Here is a 24781-nt window from a genome sequence, read left to right as displayed (position 1 = left end):
CAATAATTGCCTGGTGAAGGTCTGTGCAAAAATAAAGGCCTGCAGCGAATAGCCGCCTGGTTCTTTTAAACGCCCGGGGTCCAAGTTGATTTTGCGTATTAAACGCCCGGGCGATTAATTGGGCAAACACAGTAAATTTTGTTTCCTTAAAAAAAAAAAAAAAAAAAAATCAAATTTAGCTTCTTGACTATACGATGGGACACAGCATCGAGATGAAGCATTATCAAATGCATTTTCCATACCTGGGTAGGAACCCTGTAAAAAACACTTTAGGGTGCCTGGCTTATACCTGGATGGGGGTTGGTTTAGTAAAACCAACTCGGTGAATATTGTCCATGATCTCTGGATAGAGCTCAAAGGCTTCCAGGAAGGTTCGGCAGGGGTTGGGAATTGAACGTTTCTCCCCCTCCTCCTTCAGGTCATCCACAAAGATATTGTTATTCTCCTTTCTGTGGACAAAAGACAGGTGGCACCGGTTTAGTGAGCCACCTCATGCTCGAGCTACCTTAACTCATGTCATGCAACCGAGATTATCATAGGCCAAAAAAACAAAAAAAAGAAAAAACGAACCTCGACCGAAACAGTCAAGGTTCGTAAAACATCCCTTAACCTATGTCTGATTAAAAGAAACCAAAACGTCTTTTAGTTAAAGGAAGACATGATGAATGTTGTGATTTTGAGTTGCGAGTTAAAAAGACTGATAATACAGCAAACCTTTTCTCACCTTAAAACTCCAAGTGTTGTGTGTGTAGTGTATTGAATTTGTGTGTCATACAATATGGGATGTATTATGTTGCCATACATGTCCTTTGTGAGGGTTTGGTACACATATTTAAACTGACCTGACTGACTTAAAATCTTAAATGCCAGGAGAGAGACCTGACTGGCACCCAAAATAAACACACAAAACTAGTCCTTAAAAAAAAAAAAAAAAACTGTCACAAACTGGCTTCTGGAAGGTGCACCCTAACACAAGGTATCTATGTAAATTCATAAGGTTATTATATTAAAAGATTACTTTATATAATGTAGCTTCATTAATAAATTAGGTTTATGTTACTGGAATAATAAATGTTTTGATTCGGGTTAGGCTAACATCATTGCTTGTCTGTTCTGACTCTAACGTTACATTAACAGCACTATCGGCTTTTTTGACTATCGGCCAAGTAAACAACTATCGGCACTATCGGCTATCGGCCAAATCCACTATCGGTCGTTCTCTAATATCTACCCTAAATATTGGTTTTAAGCATCCTTGACAGCTAACAGTATTTACAGGTACCTTAACTGTACCTCATATAAATCTGCTTTTAATTCTTACAGCCCTGCTTTTCCCAATGACAAATGGAGAGGTGAATAAATCATACCATCTATTTACCAGAGGCTGTAAAATAATTCCTAAGAAAACAATTCCTACAACAAATAGTTAAGGGAAATGAGGTGGCCCAAAAAAATCCCCAAGAGTCTCTAAGAATATCCAAGACATTGGCAGTCTACAAGCATATAATACGGGATAAGATAGGGACAAGCCTCAATAAAAAGCATAATACAGGCATATTTGATCCCTAGTTTCTCAATATTGTTATCACTATATCATGAGCTGATCAGGATTGCTGTAAATAGGATATTGCATCTGGAAGTAACCACACATACACTTGGTGTCCAGTATAGTCTAATATCATGTGTACACTGTTTCTCTCTCCATCTTTATTTACACTATAAGAGGATAGTGTAAATAGCTGCTAAATAGCTGTTAAAATTGTTAGCCTAACACTGCCAGGTTTACCTCCACTCATCGACTTCCTCTGTTGTAAGCATGGCTACACTCTTTGCCTCAGTGTAGAACTTCTTTTTAAGGGGCGGGAGGTCTGAGGATTTCAAAATGGAAAATATTAGAAAACACAAATCTGCAAAACTCAAACAATTACCTCTTGCTGCCATTTGGAGCTGCTAATATGCAAAGTTGGCAGGTACAGCCCTACTAATCAAAGTTTTTTGTTTGTGTGTTTGTTTGTTTGTTTTTTCATCTTTTTCATGAAGCACTCTTAACTACTGTTACATAGTGTTTTATAAACAACAACCTATTATATGTTGATCTTATTGGTTTGTGTTAATTGGCTTAACAAGCTGGTCTATCTGGGAATGAACAGCTTAAGTTATACCCTCACAAGCACAGCAGTGGCAACGTGTATGCACTCACCCTTCCATTTCAGCTGCTGAAACTTCTCCTTGTTCTGTCTTATGGCTGTCCAGTCAATGACTGCATGGGGTTTTTCACCTGCTTGTGCAGCCTGCACTTGTGCAGCAGACCAGACAGAGTCATGCCTTGCTCCTCCATTACCACCACTTCCACTTCTACTTCCACAGCTTCCACCTGGGATGCACAGTAAACTGGATTTAAATCAAAACTACAATATGGCTATCTGTGATGACTACACTGCAAAAGGCAGCAATTAGATTTGCTGTGCCTAAAGCAGCTGGTGAGGACAAGCTGTTGTAAACTGCTTCTACTGCTTCTACTCTGTGCATACAGTTTTTTGATGACTGCCTCACTGATCACCGTTTGACTTGCTGGTTTCATCTGTTTCCATTCTGGAAATAGATAATGTACAGCTGAACAGCTGGAACTTGCTGTATCCCATACCAATTTCTTTAGTTTGCTTATGGATATTTTATGGACCAAAATATATCTAGAGCCAACACCTTGCAGATGAACACTGTATTTCTTAACTCATTGGCTGCCATTGACGTCTATAGACGTCAATTCAAATCCAAACGTTAACTGCCAAAAACGGCATACGACGTTAATTAGACTTTTCAATGGGGCATGCTAGGAGAGGGCCGGCGAAGTTTGTGCTCGAATCTGCATCAGAAAGGATCAAAACGATAGAGAGAAGGCAGAGAGGAGAGAGAGAAAAATGTTGCAATGTCGCAAGTTTAGGCAGCTTACGCTAGAACAGAGTGTGTGTCGCTGTGATTCTAGTAGGAAGACGGGAGCAAACTTGAGAAAGGATTCTTCGAATTCCAGTGACTCCGATGGTTACCATGGAGACAAGCGACCTAGGCAAGTTGCGCTAGCCGCGGAGGCTAATGTTGCGTTCAGGCGCCATCTAAAAAAAAAAAAGAAAAAAAAAAAAAAGAAAACTGACCACCAACCCCGGCTTTGTCATAGCTCACGGCAATCTAGTCGCGTTTCACCGCAGCCCAGCCCTGTTTACATAATTATTCTGTGAATAGTTGAGTTGTCTGAAAATGGCTGGCAGCCAATGAGTTAACAGTGGCTACAAACACTGGTTATTTGGTGACTTAGGAATTTAACCTTTTCAGGGAGGAGATAAAAGGTCAAAACTAGATGCCATCTGAGATGCACTTCTGACATTTGTAGATTACTATATGAACTGGATGGCAACTGGATGACAAACACTTCTGGTCTGGAAATTGTTTAGAGCCACCATATCCACTACTATATAAGAAACCTTTCTTCATACCACTGCGGAATTGAGAGCTTCCATCTGCCATAAGGTCGTCAATCATCTCCTTGACCTTTTGCTGGGCAGCAGAGGACCCAAAGACGACCACTTCACTCTCATAGTCTCCTCTTTTTATCTGCAAAAAACCAGAAAGGTTAAACAAAGGGCACAGTGTTTCAATTACATACATTTTCCTTCAAACTGATATGAAATGTCATGAAGTCACAATTACACGACTCAGTGGAGCTATTCACTCCACTCTATAGTCAGGTGCTTACTCTCCACTTTGAGGATGAGCAACTGGAACAGTGACAGGACGTCAGTCATTTACAAAGTCATGATAAGTGAATAAACAAGACTAGGTCAAAACCAAGTACACAGCTGGACCATGTATGAAACACCAGAGGGCTTTTAATTTGAAACAAAAAATACAGGAAGCAGTGATGCTCTGCTGACCAATATGTTACACCATCGGTCCATCACTGAGTCAGTCAGTCAGTCAGTCACAGATTTTCATGTTTATAGCACTGGCTTGCTGAAGTCCAGCCAACAACAGCACAAGTACAGTAGTTTCTCTTCAGGCAGAGTGACAAACAGGGCAGAAAATAGTATTACTTTATCAGAAATCAAGAAAAAAAGGTAGATTTAACTAGTTAATGTTAAGCCAGCCAGGTTTTACAGTTTAAATGAACATTTGCAGTGTATTCTCTACCGATGTTCATGGCCAACCAATTATTAGGCTACTAAAATTCATAATATATCATATATGTTCTAATGTTTGTTTTACAATAAAGTATCATTTTATTTCATGTTTTTAAATTACCTACTGATATTCATTCCAGCATGCACACATCAGGTACAACAAAACCCTTTCCCCCTGCTGCTGAAAAAAAAAAACAAAAAAACAAAAACAAAACTGTAGACTTCAGAGCATCTGTTTGATATCAATATTTTTCATGTCATAATCTTGTGCCAAATTTGACTCAGACTTGGCCACAGTGGATGTGAACTTTCAAAAAATGGAAAGCGGAAAAATTGGTAATTTTCTTGCCCCCAGCACTACAAACAATTTCAGGGACAATTCACCTTCTTCACCTCACCCTCATGAGAGGGATTAGATGCACGAGTGCCACAGACTCCAGTGATAAAACTTTGATGTAAAAATACAATTTCAAGAGTAATAATCATAGTCACAGCTGAAAATCATCTCAGTAGCTACAATTAAACATTTCCCATGGCTGAGTTACATTTCAGTTACAAGATGAGTTACAAGTTGGTTTATTGTTTTAGAATGAATGAAAGTCAATCAGCAGGGCAGCCATTCACCTTCTATACACTTAATAAATTATTTATTTCATTTAATACATTACGTGCACAAAAGTTTTTGTTCAACCATTAATATTCATTCTTTTGGAGAGAACTGTTCACAGTTTAAAGCCTATTTGGGTCTTTAATGGGTCTCAATTTGCTCTCATTGTGGTCTTGATTTGTTCCTGATCCCCTTTAGCCCTAGTCTGGGCTTTAATGCAACTAAACCTGGTCTTGGAATTGACTTCGACGAGTGGTGGTTTGACAACAGCACAGGCAGAAAATCTACATATCCAGGACCAATGGACAAACTTTTTGGAACCACCAAACAGATGAACTTTATAGTGGCTAGTGTTACTTAAAGCCTTGCAATTACAGAACTATGCGTGTCTCATTCGCTCAACTATGCAGGCTCTGTGTGAGTGTGGCTATCTTCTTCCCAGGTGCCAGGTGGGGTCTCCTTGGAGTATTTTCTATGAGGATTAAGTCAGGGGTGTCATCGTGTCTGTTGTGAACATGTGGGCATGTAAAGCCCTTTGAGGCTGTAAACGGTGATATTGGGCTCCAAATAAACCGCATCTTGAGATGCAGCATTAGCCAACTTACTTTGATTCTTGCACCAGTGGTTTCTTCAAGTTCACGAATTTTGGCGCCTCCGCGACCTGTTGGGTGGATTGTAGGATTGTACAGATGCATCTCAAAAAATTAGGATATCATTTTCTTCAGTAGCAATTTGTGAAATTTAATTTAAAAAGTGACTTTCATATATTTTGAGATTCATTGCACATAAAGTGAAATATTTCAAGCGTTTTCGTTTTAATTTTGATGACTGCGGCTTACAGTTCATGAAAATCAAAAATCCAATATCTTAAAATATTAGAGTATTACATAAAACCAATCAACAAAAGGATTTATAATGCAGACATGCTGGCCCTCTAAAAAGTATGTTCATTTATGCACTCAATACGTGTTCAGTGCTCTCCCTGCATGAATGACTGCATCTATGCTGCTGGCATGGAGACCATCAGCCTGTGTCTCTGCTGAGGTGTTACTGAAGCCCAGGCTGCTTTGATGGCAGCCTTCAGCTTGTCTGGACTGTATATAAAGTTTGTTATAACCACTCCTAAATGTTTCACTTCCTTTTTAACTGGAATCTAATATAAATCATCAGGGGCTCAAATGGGATAAACTGGTGTTATTCACATGGGTGCTGTATGGAGCCCATCAAGGGCCCATTGTCAACCCATGTGGGGCCTCCATGGAAACTGCAGACAACATCAGCAGAGCCCCAGCTGGGTATCCCAGATGGGCTACACATATCAGCCCAGTTGCAACCAATTTGGGCCCCAGATGGGTGTGCTGGCTAGGGGATGGTCAAATATGGCACCTAAAGCTTGACAAAACTACAGTCACTTGTGCAAGAGCAGCCCCGACCAAGTACTGAGTGCTTAAATGGACATATTTTTCAGAAGGTCATCATTTGGGTATTATAAATCCTTTTTGATTGGTCTTAAACAATATGATATTTTGAGATACTGGAGTTGACAACACCGGCCGTTACATCTTACGCTTTGGCACTGCAGCTTAATGGACATTTCACAGGAAGCTAGCTGACATCATTTTGGCGGAGGTTAACTTAATTTAAGTGACCTTAAGGATACTGCAGTGGTAACTATATTGAGGTATCTAGCTGTGCTAACGGCCAATTACTGGTGGTTAGCTGATAATGTAGAGACTTGAGGCAGGAAACAAATTTTATCGACTTAACCAATCACTCTCCCAACTGCAGCGTTGTCCAGACCAAAAGTCATGGGAGGAGCGGAGTCCGACTTTTCCTCGGCGGGGCTCCGGACTTCCCGGCCTCCACGGTCCATACTCCGGGAAAACCCTCCACTGTTGCCTCCATCCCTCCAACTCCTGCCCTCCACATCACCTCCATCACGCCGACCTCTCCCTCTCCCTCTTCGTGGTACGTTGCTCACATCGAAATGAGCGTTTTCCGCCTGGCAGCCATTAATGGTCAACTTCCATTCAGCTCGGGCTGGTTTACTGGCAAACTTCTGTTTAGCGTTGCCAACTTCATCATACTCTTCCTCCCAGTCCGACATTGTAAATTCGCCCAACACCCGGAAGAAGGTTAGGAGAAGTTGTTGTCTGCGGAGTGCAAAACAGGAGCCTTAACTTTAAGTATTTTCCACGTTACAGACCACTTGCGGCGTTATTTTTTCTTCTAACCTGCACTGCGCGAAGACCGTCCCTACCCTACTTTTGATTGGCTAAACCTAACTCTAGTCCCACCCCCATCCGTTATTAACCAACTCGACCAACGAAGGCAACGAGTACTAGCCAATCAGAGGCCGAGTCCGCGGAGTGCCTGTGGAGAAAAATGAAGGCGCACCTGCCTCACCTGCGGGCGAGGTTTTTTTTTCTTAGTCATTTGAATGGCTATTTTGGCTTATACTCGCCACAACTTCCTACATCCTAAAATAAGTTAGTAGCTAACCATAAATTTGGTTTATTTTAGTTAAAATTTTAGTTACAATTTGACCAGAATTTGGTAGCTCCTGGCAATTGAAAGTTAAGCGAAGAATAAAAATAGCCTTGTGTAACATTAAGGATTTGCAAATTCCAACACACTTTCCATGTAGTTCAGGGCATCTTTACAATGTTGTAGAGGGCAGCGTTGAAAAATCCACTGGTGTGACCTTTGCATTTATATATTCTGTCTTGTTCTGCAATGCTGGGACTTTTATCAAATCAAAGATGAAGTATTACATTGCACTGATATGACTGAGAAAACACACACACACACACACCAAGAGATTTTAGTTAAGTTGTAGTTTATTGATGAATAATAAAATTATTTTTGCATTTCTCATTCAAAGAACATATGTGCACTGTAATAAATTAATTTTAAAGAAATAATGTTAACATTATCAAGCTTTAAGGCCAGTTGTGTAATAAATTATTGTTCAAGCTGTAGAGAAAACTGTAGGTTATTACTAGGTTTTAAGTTTAGCAATCAAAGCTCTATAAAGTCTGTGGCTAAAGTTACAAGAGTTAACTTCATTAATGGATGTACAACCCAAAATAAACATCTTCTCTCATGACATTAACCATAGACTGTATACTAAGATTCCTGTAGCCCAGAGGAAAAGAGGAAGAAGAAAAACAAAGCTTTTTGAATGCAAAAAAGGCACCATTAAGCAATTTACAGGATGCAAAATGATGATGGGATAGTTTTATGAGGGTAATAATCCATCCAATTTCCCAGCTGGATGTGTCCATAGGCCTTCTTTCTTATCCAAAATGTGTTCCATGTCTTGCCCCAAAGTACTTTACAGTTTCGGTCGGCCTGCTTGTAACAAAACTTGATAACAATAACATATATGTTCCATTGTTAAGTATTAAACCAACATCACATTTTCAGGTTCCTCAAACTCACCAAAAGAACTGTGCTTTCATGTTAATAAAAAACTTTTTATCATATTAGAACGACCTTTGCATAGGCTGAAGCCGATCGCAAAAATCCACCTACAAGTGAATACAACTGTCATTTGTTAAAAGATAATATTGTAATATTCTACAGCATGTTAATCAACTAAGCAATGGGCTTATTCACCATTCAAACCAAAGGAAATACAGCTCAAAAATAAAGATACATGAAAGTTCTCATTGGTATTAAAATATGTTTAAGACTGCTGTGACTGCATACCCCTTCAAGAATAAAAAGGTGCAAAAAATCAACATGGCTGACTAAGATTAAGATGGCTGATAATTTTTGTGCATATTTCTTGTTCATGAGGGGTCGCTCTGTCTTCAAGCTGGGTGGCAATACAGCGTTGCTTCTATCATGTGCAGCGCTGGGACAAAATCATTTATCAAACTCAAGAGGCTCGCAACACATCATTTTTAAATGGTCAAAAAACCCTAACACAAACTTCTAAACTGGCTAAGGGCATCTGTTAAATGCTGGACAATCATCAATTCTAAAGATAACTGCAGTTACAACAAGTGGTTATGATGAGAGTGGCAAGGAGGGAGTATATGCACATTTCAGCTATAACAAGTTACCTGCTCTAACAGGTAAGGCAGTGAAACAAACAAAAAGATACCTGCCCACTACACTTGCTACTTAAGTGGTCTAATTACCGATGTTGTCTTCATCAAAACTACAGCAGTGAGGCTGAAACTGGTTAACGTTCAAAGAGGGGGTGCATCAATTTAGCGTGCAGGTATGCCAGTGCCTCTCTTTGTAAGCTGTAGCTATTTGGGACAGAAGGGCCGAGAGCCTCAATAGGCCAGAATGTCTCACTTTTGATCTCTTGCAAGACTGTAAGATGCTCTGGATAAGACTGCCAGCTAGAGGCCGGAAATATAAAATGTAAACATCACACACAATGTCATTGCCCTTGCCCCGTTGAAAATGCATGTCACAGATATCATCTCCATTGTGGCACTCATTAGATATGCTCTCAGCTACTCTCTAGAAAAGAAATGAAAGATAAATGCCGCTGACAGATGTACAGTAATAATCAACATTTTAAGTCACTAGGTAGGCAAGATAGCATAGTGAACAGCTGTAGTTGTTCACTATGTTGTTCTGTAGATTGACTTCTGATCATTTTGTTGAGAGGGGCAAGAGAAAACAAAGAGAATTTAAGTGAAGTAGTGTGGTAATTTTTGGTAGTGTAATTGTTTAATTTAACAGGACAGATTGCAAAACTGGCTGTTGGTGAAGAGATCTCTTTCTGTCTCTTTCTCTCTGAATGATGGAAATATATGCAGGTTTCTGTATTGGTAGCAGCAGAATGGCCATATGGAGTGAGAACATGCCTACAGGATCAACATGATTCAGTCAACTCTGCAGTGCACAGCAAACCAAGAGGCTAACACTATGTCTGCACATGGCACATTTAGAGCCCAGAAAATAGATAGGGTTTGTAAGAAACTTTGGTTTCATGAGGTTGTATTTTTTTGTTAGAAAAATAAACAATAAGTGAGTTATCAGTATGAGCTGGCAGTATTTGTTTTTAGTTATCATAAGATTAACTCAGATTAGAATTTAATGATGTTAATTTGGGCAGGATTTGTGTGCTATTGCCACCTAAAGGTTTGGAGGATACAATACTTTAACATGCAGAAGGACATTAAGGCCACCAGTGAGTGTGTGATTGTTCTTGACTCAAAGTACCGCAACAACAACAACTCAGACATGCGACATTTCATGCTCGGTCAAGAAAGCACACTCAGATGGCCTACTGCAACTCAGACCTCTAACAGCTAAGAGTTAGTGTCCAATAGGACAGGGTGACTGCCAGAAATAGTACCAACAGTATTGCAGCAGCGAATGGGACATTTTCCAGCTCTAAGGCATGACTGATGGCTGTTGGGCAATTTCGCCGAAGAATTTAGCTGCAGCCAACTTCTCTACGCTGACTGACGACAAGGCGACAAGGCTGACATTTCTCTGGTGGCAGAAAATGAGAGTGGGATGAGATCCTTGAGATCCGTCTGCATGCTGAGGATTTGACCTATCACTCTTTTTCTTATAGTTCTGGCATTCCCGTCACATCACCCATTACTATTCAATTCAGCATTTGTGTTTGCAAATAGTCCATGCAGTGATATGTATGTGAGCATAAGTAAGGATAGCATGACATTTTTCATAGTCGATGACAGACTTTGAATAAAGTGAGTGATTCTCCTCTCTTCAGTGTTCTTGAGAAGAATGTCCCAAAACAAGCACTTGTATGAAAAAATAATCCAAGTCATTTTAGTGTCAGTCTGAGCTCTGTTTGTCTAGTCAGCTCACTACCTGTGGATGGTGGTTGCAGTGATGTGTGTGTGTGTGTGTGTGTGTGTGTATGTGTGTGTCTGTGCGTGTGTGTGTACCGGTGTTGGGAAGTAGTTTCACTTATTCAGTGAGTGATTCGACCACAGTTTGCACTAGCTTGCCGATAGTTCAACTAAATTAAAGATTTTAGCACTCCATTATTCTTCATTTTACTCATCATTTTGGGGCAGAATTACCCTCTACTACCATCTATCTAAGTTTAGTTTTAAAAAATGGACTTGTATATTTTATCCATTACTTTTTCTTTCTTACTCTCTTTCTTTCTTTCTTTCTTTTTCCTTGTTTTGATTGCACTCATTTGAAAGCTAAGTTTGGTGAAAGTCAAATGGTACCCTTTATTTTTTAAAGTTTACATTCAACAGAAAGTTTTTCAGTGATGAAGCCAAACTGGTTTGTTTGGTTTGGCTTTATGTTTCCACTGAGTGAAAATGGCGATGGGCATTACAGCCCACAGTTTCTTGCATTTCCTCTGTGTTGAACCCTTGCACAACAGGCCTTTTTCACAGCAGCTGTTTTCACATGAAATAGCAGTGGAAATACAGGTGTTATTGGTGACACTGGTGAAGGTTCTATTTAATTCAGGTCTAACAGAGCCAGGATCCTGCTGTTGTTCATGCTGACTCACTGGAAAGACTCTGCTGCACTTAAATGGAAGAGAACCTTAACTAATGTCATTAGTAACACCTGTGTTTACCTGCCATTTCCTGTCAAAAAGGCTGCTGTAAAAATGATCTATCAAACACGAGTTAACAGTCATTTTACTTCAAAACAACGCACATAGCATTGCTTAACATAGTTTTAAGGGAAGCTTTCCTGTAGTTTAAGTTTCAAGGTATCTTCCCAAACACTGGTGTGCATGCATGTGTGTGAGAATGAGTGTGTAAGAAGGCTATGTCAGCTGTATGTGTGGAGGCTGACTGAGTGACTCTGCGCTGCCCTTGGTGTGCGGTGCAGTCTGACTGCTGGCTGATCCCTCCTCCACAGTCCGCAGGAAGTCTGAGGGGCTGCTGGAAACCGTTGTGGGTTGACACAGGAAGTTGAAATGCTCTTCCTCTGCCTCTAGCTTGCCCTCACCGATGAAGAGTTCTGTTTCATCCCAGTTGCTAAGGTTACCGTGGGCATTGCTGCGGCAACCGTCACTACAGTTGCTGCTGTTGCTGTTGCTGAGCATGGAGGAGAGTGGAGGGGCACGGTTTGTTGTTAACTGGCTGAGGTTATGTGCGGAATGGGATTTTCCGAGACTGCCTCCCCAGTGTGACGGCCTCCCATCTGGGCTTGATGAAAGCAGCAGCAGGGGGTTAACCTCCAGGCTCATATGTCTCCTCCACACCCCCTCATCTTTCAAGCCAGGCTTCCCCCGCAGCTGTACCCTTTCCTGCGTGGGGCTGGCTTCAGTGTCCCCTCCTTGGTCAACATCCACACTGGATCCTACAACGATAGAAGGAGCCAGGCTCCCCTCCTCCTCCACCACTCCATCTGCCGTGGAGTCCGGAACGGGGTCAGCGGGGCATCGGGGGTGTGAGGGGTGCAGCATGGGGGGCAGCTGGAGGGTGAAACCACCTGTTGAAGGAGGTGGTGGCGGAAAATCAGGAAATTGAGCTCTTTTAGAGGTGCTGTTGGGGGTGACCAGGGTTGGGTAGGGGCTATCCGGGGGCAACAGCGGCGACGGGGTGAGGGAGGCTGTGGACGGGGGGTAAGAAGGGGGCGCTGAGTCTGGGGGGAGATCATCGTCAGCTGGAGCTAGGATGAGCCGCAGGCCCCTGGGGAGGTTGGCACTGAGGGATCGGGAAACTTCATCATTACTGTCTCCTCCACCACTGACCAGATCGCCCCCTTGGGGGGAACATGAGAGATCCCTGCCGATGATGGAGCTCTGGTAGTTGGAGTTGTGGCGCTGGTGGTTGTCCAGCTCAAAAAGGGGCAGGGAGGAGAGCGTGAGCGCGGAGGGACCTTTCTGTAGGACGTGGCGGTAAACCTCCAGCAAAGAGTCAAGCTTTGACTCTATGGAGGTCACCTAGGAGGGAGAGAAAAACGGAAGATAGAGTGAGTACATGAAGGGGTCGACAGGAATTGGTGACAGTCAGAAGCTTAAGTAAAATTACTTAATAAGTAATAATTAAATTTTTGACTTGTACAACTTATATCTTTCTTCAATGAATTGCACTATTGACACTTATCTGGGGTTGCTCCAACACAGTCAGAGACAGAAAGTGAGTGTTTGAAAGCCAGATCTGTCAGCATCTAAGTAGTATACTGTCAGTACATTATTTTAACTGATTTATTGGTATTGATCAACAGTCTTATCACTCTAATGCAGACACATTATGGCCAATTTGTGCTATGGTGCATGAAAAATCTCCTGGGCAAGGATCTTACCTGTGCAAATTATTCTAGATGTTGCTTACAAAAGAATGGTTGAGACTTGAGTCCAAAAATAACATGTACACTGTGGGTATATTTGCAAGAATGACCAGTGTGTTTTTGGTAATACAAAGTGACTTTTTACATTTTACAGTATATTTCCCACAATTGTCCATTGCTCAATAAATTCCTCATCCTGTTTCAAGTTGAGTAATCTCATATGCTGCTCATTACTAAATGAAAATTGCGGAAGCAAATGGAAATGTGAAAAAGATTATTCACAAGACATCTGGATTGTTTCTATTTGATGTAAAGCTGCTGCCAAAAAACAATGGCATCTTGAGTTTAAATATTTCACTCATATTGTGTATCTGCGTTGCAACCAGCAGATACACAATATGTATGTGACATTGTCATACAATATAGGAAAAATGTTTTCTTCTTTGTAGCTGCTTAAGCGGAACTTTAGGCGGAAAATGTGTTGCATATTTCATGACTCACTCATGCACCAACTTGTTTAAATAACTGATACAGTTTTTCGTAATCCATTCATAATCCATTGTTCCCCAAATATTTCCCAAATTTTATATTGAAAAAAGGATAAATAATTGAAACTAGCATGCCAAACCATTATCTCTGAGAGTCACTGTGAAGGTATCTACTAACTGTTAAATATATATTGATAATACTATGATTAAACCTACGCTTTTAGTCCTATGTTGTGTATTAGATAAATGCATATTTAAGATTGAAATATGAGTTGAATATACTTTTCTGTCTCTCTCCTGTTCTGTCTCTGTGTCAGTGTCTCTTTACCTCTGACACCCTCACCCTCACACACGCACTCACTCACTACTCACCTGTCTTTCCACCTTACACACTCGTCCCAGCATGCTCATGTCCTCTAGCAAGTCTCCATCAGAGTGCAGTTTGTCCCGCATCTTCTTATCCACAGAGATCTGGCCTTTTCCCAGGATCTGGTCCACCCTGATACACACACACACACATGCGCGCACACACACACACACACACACACACACACACACACACACACACCTGATTTAATAAATTGGAGTAAAATTGCAGTTGTGTTTTAACCAGGCACCAAAGCTTTGTCTCAGGCTATCCCAAACCAGGGAACAGACCTACAGCTACAGTAGGAAGCATGTCAGGATTCAGGTTAGTAAAACACACAATCCAATCAATGGTTATATTACTACTTTTACATGAAAGCCTTGTATCTCCAAAAATATCAGCTTTTAAGGAACTACAAAAAAAAACAAAAACAAAAAAAAAACCCTTTTTTTTTATTTATATCCATTGATTCTGACTTTTGAATGGGTTTCATAGGCTCACGGGATAGGAAGCTTTGTCAACACATAAAGGGTCATAATAATGTCATGATGGAGGTGGAGTTACAAGGGTTTTCACATGGCAGCAGTGATATGGCAAACACAGTAGAGCTATTTCCATGGTGTGAATTCGACTACAGCTGCCCGCGTGGCAATGAGGTGTTACAGTACCATATCAATCACACACACACACACACACAAACCACTGGCTGTCATTACGCTTTACTGTCATTTTAGTGCAAATTTCATCATCTAATAGGTCCTGTAAAACATCATATATGACTTGAGAGGAACTTTTTTCATATTACCATCTGCTGTTACATGGGATAATAATTGGCATCTGTGGCATTCATTTATTCCACTGTAAAAAGATGAAGTGGGTAGAGCATGATGGAGAGGAAGTGGGTGAAATAAAAATGTTTGACATAAATTTCATCTCAAAGCCAAGCGTGAACACCCCTACACATTATTACATCCGATGCTACTGATTGCACTGAAATGACGAGTGTAGCTGTGGCCAGCACTGTCTTCTCTACTTTCACCAAAGCTTCCAGTTGTTAGAGTGCTGATCAGGTATCACAAATCCTCTGGCACTGGGACGATGCTGAATAAGCAGACTACCTAGTTTATCGATTGTGTCTCCAACATGCATGTACACTGTAAGAGAGATCAACACCCCGCAAAGACTACATAAGACTCTAATGCACATGTTAGGCCTGTAACCAAAAAAAAAAAAAAAAAAAAACACCAAACACACCAAGGTTTCCCACATCTAGTGAAGGGAAACAGGATGAAATCTGCATGGGGTTTGTCTAACAGGCTAATTTTTAAGGACCACAGGGGCACAAGTGGTCACCTCAGAGGTAACTAACACAGCTAATGGGATGACAAACTTAAGTAAAGTGAAATAGCAGTAACCCTGGGCCAGAGAGCTTCCTCCTGTTGTGGTTGTAATAATAATGCAGGGCAGGAGAGGACAAGTTCCTGGGTCGGCTACTCAGGCTGGGCCCAGAGCCTGCTGCATTGGCCAGTCTGGAGGTGGGAGAAAGACTGCGTAAGATACTGCACATCACACACGCACACGTACACACACACGCACACACACACACACACACACACACACCTTTACACACACATGCAAAATGATGTCATCCACTGACCAAGCATCTGCATATAGATACACACAGAAAGGAAGAAGCTGGCTAAAGGGTTCAACCACTCGGGTTTTTTGGCCCAAGACTGACATTTTTAGGCTAAAACTGCTGATGCTGCTGAGGTAATATTCTTTTTTTTTTATTTAGCCATTTTCATGTCAAAGGATTTAAGTGCTTTTCCCAGATTTTTAGTCTTCCCAGGGTGGAAAAATGTCTGAAACAGCATTTAGACCATCATGGGTCACTAAAAAAATGCCTGGCTGATTTAATGAAAGGCCAATATAACCTGATATATCCATCGAATCATGGGTGTAATTTCCACAAGGGATGAGGGAGCATCTTCCACCTACTCTGAAAACTATCATGTTGTTTGCCTCCATGTTTTTAAATTTTCACCATACCATGCAGGTCAGGCAAACTAGCAAGATAGCCTTGCTATTCAACTAATATTGATATCTTTCCACATCAGCACATGAATGTATGTCATTTTTCAGCTTGCTTAATCATGTGAGGTTATATAAAAATACTGTAAATTAGTGGCTAATGGTTATAAATTTTTACACCCAGCCCCCACTACCCCTCTAAAAACTGTGTCTCCTCTCACCTTTCAGGCCACATATGGCCCTGGGTCTGGCCCTACACTGACATCCTGGCTATGAATTTACCCTAAAGCATGTTTTCATTATATGAACATGAACACAAAGTAAACACCCATTCATAATTGTGGAGGTTTGTTAGTCTGCAATGACATCAGCCATAACCTATTATCTTCCACATAATTTGACTGTTATCATTGTCAGAGGAAGGTAAACTATTAAGAATATAAATCTGTCATAGTAACAGACATAAATAGAGAATTGTTACAATGCAAATTCACTGAACCTTGCAGCAACCAGGTGCTGTGTGTATCTACAGCCTCCTATTAACATTTTATGCACTCCACACACTTGTATGCATGTACACACACACAAACACACACATGCACACACACGGATATAGAAAACAAGCTCTATGTTTCTTCCCAGCAGCACTACTGGTAACACTAACACCACCTACAGCACCGCAACAGCTACAGCTACAGTGCAGTGCAAAATTATTGTGAATCACACAGTTCACATTTAACAGGAAAACACTCAGTCACACTAAATCCCAAGTCAGGTTAGGACTGAAAGAAAATAAATTAATTAACTCTCTCTTGAAAAGAAAGGTTTGATTATTTGTTAAAAGTCCCAATCCATGAATGCAGTTTGACACCCTCTGTTGAAACAGGGCCTCCCATTACCAACTCTGCTTACATCTTGTGATTGAAGTATTTAAAGATTATTTCCATGCTCAAATGGAATGACAAAACATTCCATGGGAGAACCAAATGTATGTCAGCCTCTTTGTGTGATGATTCTGAATTATGATCATTTATAAAGCTGAGAAAAGCTTTTCTGCAATTAGTTGCTATAGTTGCTTGATGGGTTAAACTCATCAAGCAACTATATGTGAATACATATAGAATCGATGACAAATAAATTCTGGATTGGGGCTTCAAAAATAAGACAAGGTCTATAGTTTGAATACATGCAGCTATAATCCTCATCAAAATAACAATAAGAGACTATCTCTACAGTTGAGGTATTAAGAAGCCCTAGTCTGGAATATCACAGTTTTCAATATGGCATGAATAGGTGAAATTAAAAGTACAATATATAGTATTATCACTGGTATTTTACTACCTTTTATGTGTCAGGATTAATTTTAGCAAATATCTGGGCACTGCATTAAAATGTAGTCAGTTTGTATGAATAGAAAAAGTCACTATTGGCAAATTCTGGTTTCTTTCATAATGCCCATAATCCAATTTTTGAGCTTCTTTGAGACCTCTATACTGTTGAATACTGTTGAATCATGTTTTTATGAAGTTGTGGGTCAAACTACAGTTGAAGGTAATTTTCTAATGTTTTAAGTTTTCAATATATGCTGTAGCATGTGAGTGCAGGGTGTTTAACCCAGGTGTGATGACAGCACTGAGGTACATTAGGTAATGTTAGTGGGGGAGAAGCAAGCAGGTGGAGCATGAAGGGGCTGGCCTGACCCAGGCGCAGAGTGTTTTCTCCGGGCCTGGCTGTAATATAAATGCAGGGAGGGGGAGGAAAAGGTCTTGACGCGGCTGTTGAAGGGCCTCTGTGGGGGACCAACTACGGTGTCTAGTCTGGGAGAGAGAGGACACACACACACTGGGTGAGAGAGACACACACACTAAACACAATGACAAACAATGCCACTCAGTTTGGTGGTGAGAGGTGGGTAGATGAAAAAAATATATAGTGATATCTGATTTCTTTAGGACCACAGCATCAAAATTAACCTCCCCAGCACAGATGCAGAGCTGCATTATGTTGCAGAAAGTAACAAGACTCAAGAACACTCAAACAGAGAGAGAATATGTCACAGTTAACATCAGTAAAAATACAATACACGTCAAAAATCATTGTTCAGGAGGCTTCAAAAGGCCTTTGTCCACCTGCAGACCAGCAGGAGACCAGACCTCACCTGATATGGGCTCAGTGAGAGTCCGGATTCAAGATTTTTTTATGATTACATTAAACACACCAAGATAGAGCAGGAAAAGAGGTGTGTGTATTTGTGTGTGTGTGTGTGTGTGTGTGTGTGTGTGTGTGTGTATGTGTGTGTGGGTGACCTGACCTAGTTTGAAGGCTCTTGATGCGACAGAGCATGTCCAAATGCCCAGCAGAGTACTGCTCTATGACATCCTTCACATCATACGGACGCAACGTCTCCTTAAACTTCTTCTTTGCCACGTGGAATTTCATGATCCTAGATACACACACACAAAGAAAAGTAAGAGAGAGAGAGAGAGAGAGAGAGAGAGAGAGAGAGAGAGAGAGAGAGAGAGAGAGAGAGAGAGAGTTGTTTCTAATATTTCTTTGTGCTTCTGATTCGGAATAATGACTAAGGGTGTAATGTCTACAAACAACCACTAGATGGAAACAGCAACCTTAGTAAACCTAATGGAGGGTCCAGGTTAAACATGTCAGTTTTTGAAGTGACATACAGAAAATGTTATTCAAATATCAAATATCATCAGGAGTGTCTCGTTGGAAATGAAAATGTACATATCCTCTAGTAAAATCAATAAAACCAAAAAGGACTGTAATTCTCCATGTTGCTGTTTGGTGAGCAGAACCACCGCAGGATGAATAATATTGATACAGGTAAGAGGATCTGCACAATTGGCTCATTTAAGTTCCCCAGTGGCTCCTGCCTCTCTCCAGTTGGCTGTTTTCTTCACGATGAAGACAGAAACAAAATAGTGACAAATGAGCCTCTGTAATAACAATCCCTACCGGGGAGGGGTGTCGAACCCTCAACCTGACACCCTGGGAAAGCAGGGTGGCCCTGCATCTCATATCTGCTTCCAAACCAAAAACGTCGTGCCATGTCTTCCAAAAAAATGAATAAATAAAAAAATTAAATCTCGCAGAACTTTTTTTGTTCTGGAAAATTACCATTGTAAAACATATTTAATTTTAGTGAAAGACATGGAGAGGTTGAGAAAAGACAGAGTGAGAAAGAATCAGTGGGTGCCAGTTGAATAAACATTCACTCACAGGGTGCCGGTGCCAGTGTAACAGAGAGGGGTCTGCTGAAGACACACACACACACACATAAAAAGAAAAAAAAACTTCTTTCTAGCAATCCCTTGCTGGGTTTCTAGGAAATTCCCTCAGGACATGCGTATGAGCCCTCTGGGCAGAAGCCCATATAGATACAGAAAGTGAGATGGAAGAAAATAAAGAAAATAAAGGGAGGGAAATCACACTCACATAACGTGAAGCCTAGTACTGAGACACTAAGAACACAAGCTTCGTGTGAATATGTCTGTTCAAGCATAACATGTACGGCTGGATGAAGGGAAGGACACAGGGCTGTTCTGTTGTGTTTTATCATCAATGTCATTCACTGCTCAGGAGCCTTTCGCATATGAACAGGGGAGAGATGTAGAGTGTTACAGTAAAGTGAAATAAAATGATAGACCTAAGAAAACACATTTTTAACCTCTATTGGGCAGGTATTTGTGAGCAACTTCAACCTATATGGCTATGAAACTGAATAAAAAAGGCTAAACCCACCAATTTATTTTTCCCTGTTTGAAGCTAATGCTCGTTTACTGCAGGTTTGTCTTATAGTCACAGGCTCTGTTGGTTTTCAAAAAGACATTAAAAACAGCTTGCAGAGACATGCTGATGCCTTGACTAACAAAGTGTAATTTGTCATATTGAATAATGTGTTTTGCTGCTTATCTTAACTCAATTATGCAGCTGATTGTTATGTTTAATGGGTGAATTGTCACTATTTTCCCTCTCTGTTAATCCTGGTAGCAGCACAAAGGCAAAACAGAAGTAGTTAAGGCAGACTGGGATGCAATTATCAGAGAATGATAATTCATGGTAATGAAAGAAAACATTAATGATCTTTTCACATTCCATTCTGGCAGAGTAGAAGTAAGTAAGTAAGTAGAAGACTGTAACTGCAATTATTATGGCACTGTAAAATGATGTTGAGAAAAAAAAAACATCACTTGTGCTGTTCAAAATGATGGATTACATTTTTCCAAGGCAGCCGTATGTATGTGTGTACTGTTTTTAATGGATTTTTTTTAAAAAACATTGAGAAAAACATTGGGCCTGTGAACACACCAGTGGATTTAAACTGAGATACACCAGTGTTAGTCTTTAAACTTTTTCATACAGTCATGCATTCTGGGTTAATCATTATTATCATTAATGTAACTTTGGGATCAACTTATACAGATAATAAGAAGAGGCTCCTCAGGAAAGAGGGAGGGTCATTAATGACATCACCAAATAGGAAAGGAGTCACGAGTCCAATGAGCCACCACACATCGCATAGTGGTTTCACAATCAGTGGTTATGGAAGATCAAAAATGGTTGATCGGGAAAGAGGAGGGGTTTAATTTACCTCACAAGATCAACGAGCATTCAGTCAAGTCAGTGTGATATTGGAATAACCTGAAATAGGCGGTGGTGTGGTGGGAATTCTCCACTAGATGGGGCTATGGCCTTTTTGACTGTGGGCTTGTGCTGTACGATGTTGCAGAGAGCCAGCTGCCGAGGCTAGCAGCTAGACTCGTTTAAAAAAGTATCTTTTGGTGGTGACATAGCAACTGCTTTCACTTTAGAATCATCACCTCAGTACCACAACCTTCAAGTCATTCCTGTAGTCCCTGCGGCAGGAATTTGCCCAATCTGGCAACATTGGTTGGGCATAAATTTTTCCACCTGAGATCAAGTTATTTTTGGCGTGCAGTCAACCAATCAGGAACCACCAGGAAAAACTTGCTACAAACATACGGTCGTCGGGCCAAGAAAAGTAGACCTTTCTGCACACAGACAAAGATCGTAGGCAGCGCTTTTTCATTAGTCACCACATGTTTCTGTAATAATGAATGATTTATGTGAGAGTAACTGAAATGTGTACACACACACACACAATACAACAACGCCAAAAACAATTTTTCATCAGAAGATGTACTTCACAATTGAACCTGCAGGAGAGTTGGTGTCCTAGCACCCATATAGGACTACACACCACTGGAAATGTAGGTAATGTACACATGTCTTGCTTCGGTTTGTATCTTGGCTTGAATGGGTTGACAGAATTTGGAGCCTAAACAAGAGCCTTAAACATGATTGTTGGCTTCTCATTTACAGTGAAAGATTATATTTACTGCCAGTGTTAATAGTTTCTGCAGTTGTTTTCTAGGCCATTTGGAACTGAATGGCAACGAGTGAGCCTGAGAAGTGTGGATCACCAAATCAATAATATGTTTATTCATGGTGTTTGCATCTACAAATTGTCACATTTGACATTAAAGGAATGTAAAATGTAAAATCATTAGCATTAACTCTGTCACAGTAGAATTCGTCTCTGAAGCCAGCCTCGCTCCTCCACAGTCTTTGAATGCTTCAGAGAGTCTGTACTGCAGCCCATTAAAATTTGACAGAGCCTGGAAGGAACCGAGACGGCTCATTCACTGGTTACTTCCATAATCAATTCTGGAAAAAAATCAGAAGACCTATGAGGCTGCAATATTTAAGGTCCTCTGGGTGCGATTTGATGACATATGCCTTTGGTTTTTGAATGGCTGCGTTAGTACGCGTTTTGGTGCAAAACTGGTGAAATGTGCCATGTATGAAAAGGTTGGATTTGCTTTTTCCTAATAACAATGCGAAATATGGATATAACACCACCTTTTATTCAATTTCTATAAAATAAAAGAGTTATGGCCACTGTATAAATAGCTAATAGGTCTAGTCTAGTATGGGTAGCAGCTCACTTGTTAATTCACTTTGACCTGAATTCCCACCCCAAGAATCCTCTTTGCTTTGGGTACAAGACCAAACTGGAAACTGTCATGACACAATGTTGAAAATGTGTTCCCCTCAGACACAAAAACCGAGGCAGGAGATTGCAATGTTAGTGGAGTATGGCTAATTTATTACCAACGCCCCAAACCATGATGGAATGGACATAATGCTGACAAAACTGGTCAAACAAGGCATAGTTGGACATAAGTTATGTCGAACGTATCACAAGATGTGGAAACATCTCTCTGGATTTCCAACTACTTATCAGGAAGCTAACTAGGTTTTGAAAGTAGGATTAATGCAGATTTAGGGAAATTGGGTACATTTGTGCGCAGATATTGGCCTTCGCTTGCATGCAAAAATAGACATTTTTCACAGCAGCCTTTCTGGCATGAAATAGCAGGTAAAAAACAGGTGTTACTAATGACATTAATTACGGTTCTGTTCCATTTAAGTAGGGCAGATTCTTTCCAGCGAGCCAGCATGAACAAAACCAGGACCCTGGCTCTGTTCGACCTAAATGGAGCAGAACCTTCATTAATGTCATCAGTAACATCTGTGTTTACACTGCTATTTCATGACAAAATGGCTGCTTTGAAAAAGGTCAATATATACAGGAGCATTTGAAAATTATATGGGCCATGCATCTATCTTGAGACACTTGACTGTAAAGTTTTAATCATGTCTCTTACTAGTTCCTTTTAATTCCAGTCGTCTAGGAATTTGAGTTTCAGGTAAAGAAGGCCTCCAATGTAAAATTCAGGCACAACAGGGGCTCACCTGACAGCCCTGATGACAGCCTTGAGCGCCGCAGACAGGTCCTCCACGGTAACATCGCAGTGGCATCCTCTCTCGTCGAAGGAATCCTCTGTGCCCATGCCTGTGTCCACTGGGAGACAGACAGACCGCTATTTCATCAATAAATGTAGCACCGTGCAAAATTGTTTCCAGTCTTAAAATGCATAAAACACATTCTGCATAGCGGGTCTTGACAGGAATCTCCAAGAATGTTTCAAACTGATACTCTTTTGGCATTTAGCGGGTGAGAATTTATGCCTGGCTTGGACTGGGAATGCTTTGGGAATGGGCAGCGTTTTGCCAGCTCAGCTGAGGGAGGTGAGAGAAGAGGGTCTATATATCCTTAACACTGTCGATAATTATGAGACAGAGAGAAACAGACATGGAAAAAGGAGAGAGATTGAAAGAGAAGGAGAGAGAAAAGGAAAGAGTGGATGATATACCGTATATGCAAGATTATAAAATGTGCTTGGATAAATGACATAGGGGAATACGAGAAACTGAGGTGCTATTAAAACCAGTCAGCAATTTCATCTATAACTATAATAGAAGTTTCTAGGCAATGTGGAGGGAAAAACAGGTGCACAGGCACAATTTTAGAAGCACACGTTTAAATAAATTCTTGCTTCCTAGAAAAGGGAACATGTTCAAACTGAGAGTCAGAGTACAGACAGGCTGTTAGATAGATCATTACCCAAAATCTCTTTCCTTTTCTCTTAAACTTTATATTGCAAGTATGTGAGGAGGGCCCAGTCTCTAAAATTGTTAGGGCTGCAGTGCTTCTTTAAAAGCACCATCGTGTTTTTAAAATTTTGCGCAGTGAATCATTTTGTACGAGTAGGTGTAACTTTTTGGGACAAAAGTCTTTATATGTACTTACTGAAATAAATATAGCAAAGCCCTCTACACACAAACACACACCCACACACACATACAATCACTATCAGAGGTAGTGTGTAGGCTAAACTCTTGAAACACACACACACACACACACACATACATTGTACAGTGTTGAAAGGGGTCAGAGGTCAGGTGTGATGTTTTGTTGCTATATTGAAAGAGGTCATTCAAATAATGGCCATTGAACTGACACACTCAAGTCCACTCTCCACTGGTGCAGTACAGGCATGTTTTTACACACACACACACACACACACGCACACACACACACACACACACACGCACACACACACACACACACACACACACACACACACCAACCCACTCACCATCAGGGGCAGCGGTTCGCGGCTGGCTCTTTAGCCTCAGCGACGGCCTAAATCGTGTTCGATCGTTGAAGCTCCAGCTCTTCTGTACTTTTGCTGGGCTCCCGCCTGTCATCTCAGTGCTTCCCACCACCTCGTTGCCAGGGGAACAGCGCTGGCGGTCATTGACGGACGTCTGTCGACTCTTCATGCTCTGACCACGAGGACTCGCCATCCGCACACGCTCCTTAAAACTCAACTTCTGACTGCAGGGAGGGAGAGAGATCAAGAGGAGGAAAGAGAGAGGAATAGTTGGGGAGAGTGTGTAGGATGGAGAACAGAGAAAAGAGATGGTAGGTGGAATTGGGTTGATATATAGAGGCAGAGACAAAGGAAGAATGAGAATGTGATGGTTTGGGGTTGATAGAAAGAGACATAAAGAAAGACAAAGAGAGGGTGGCACAGGTTGGAGTTGATAGAGAGACACACACAGACAAAGAGAAAGAGGAAAAGGGGATACTGTCAGCACCTATTTCCCCTCGGAGACTGAGAAGAGTTCAGAGCGCAGACACAGGGCCGCGCTCTGTCATTTCCTTCAGCCTAAACATCATCCATTCAACTGACATGCCAAAAAACACCCAGAACAAAGCCGGACTGCCCTCTAAGCCACCAAAATAAACTCACTGTGTTGCATCCTGACCTGCTGTCACCTTTATTTGTCCACTGCTGACCTGTAATACACTGGCTACATCATTTATTCACACAAAACTAACTTAGAGCAATTTTAAAGGAGCTACATGTGTACAATGGTCAGTAAATCATTAAAAGGATAGTTCAAACGATTTGACAAAAATGAATAAAGAAATATTATTTAA

The 24781-nt window shown here is 40.9% G+C and overlaps 2 protein-coding genes across 4 annotated transcripts in view; both read right to left on the bottom strand.

Moving 5' to 3' along the window:
• The window catches only part of ddx43 (DEAD (Asp-Glu-Ala-Asp) box polypeptide 43), a 47935-nt gene extending 40903 nt beyond the window's left edge, over positions 1 to 7032 (bottom strand). For all 3 annotated transcript variants that reach the window (XM_030071156.1, XM_030071153.1, XM_030071154.1), the window contains exons 1-6: positions 6547 to 7032; positions 5385 to 5440; positions 3489 to 3606; positions 2201 to 2374; positions 1787 to 1868; positions 290 to 449 (exon numbers count right to left, since the gene is read on the bottom strand). In XM_030071156.1, the coding sequence (XP_029927016.1) occupies positions 290 to 449; positions 1787 to 1868; positions 2201 to 2374; positions 3489 to 3606; positions 5385 to 5440; positions 6547 to 6886 (930 nt within the window). In that variant the 5' untranslated portion in view covers positions 6887 to 7032. The remainder of the gene's footprint in view (positions 1 to 289; positions 450 to 1786; positions 1869 to 2200; positions 2375 to 3488; positions 3607 to 5384; positions 5441 to 6546) is intronic.
• Positions 7033 to 11524: 4492 nt separating this feature from the next.
• kcnq5a (potassium voltage-gated channel, KQT-like subfamily, member 5a) overlaps positions 11525 to 24781 on the bottom strand; it is a 106565-nt gene continuing 93308 nt past the window's right edge. The window contains exons 9-15 of the mRNA XM_030071074.1: positions 23931 to 24172; positions 22684 to 22792; positions 18197 to 18328; positions 17586 to 17702; positions 15267 to 15380; positions 13857 to 13983; positions 11525 to 12649 (exon numbers count right to left, since the gene is read on the bottom strand). Coding sequence (XP_029926934.1) covers positions 11525 to 12649; positions 13857 to 13983; positions 15267 to 15380; positions 17586 to 17702; positions 18197 to 18328; positions 22684 to 22792; positions 23931 to 24172 — 1966 coding nt within the window. The remainder of the gene's footprint in view (positions 12650 to 13856; positions 13984 to 15266; positions 15381 to 17585; positions 17703 to 18196; positions 18329 to 22683; positions 22793 to 23930; positions 24173 to 24781) is intronic.

This window comes from Myripristis murdjan, chromosome 15 (genome assembly GCF_902150065.1).
Source record: "Myripristis murdjan chromosome 15, fMyrMur1.1, whole genome shotgun sequence".
NCBI classification, from domain to species: Eukaryota; Metazoa; Chordata; class Actinopteri; order Holocentriformes; family Holocentridae; genus Myripristis; species Myripristis murdjan.
Note: the sequence above shows the minus strand (reverse complement) of the source record. Positions and strands in the feature narration are given on the sequence as shown.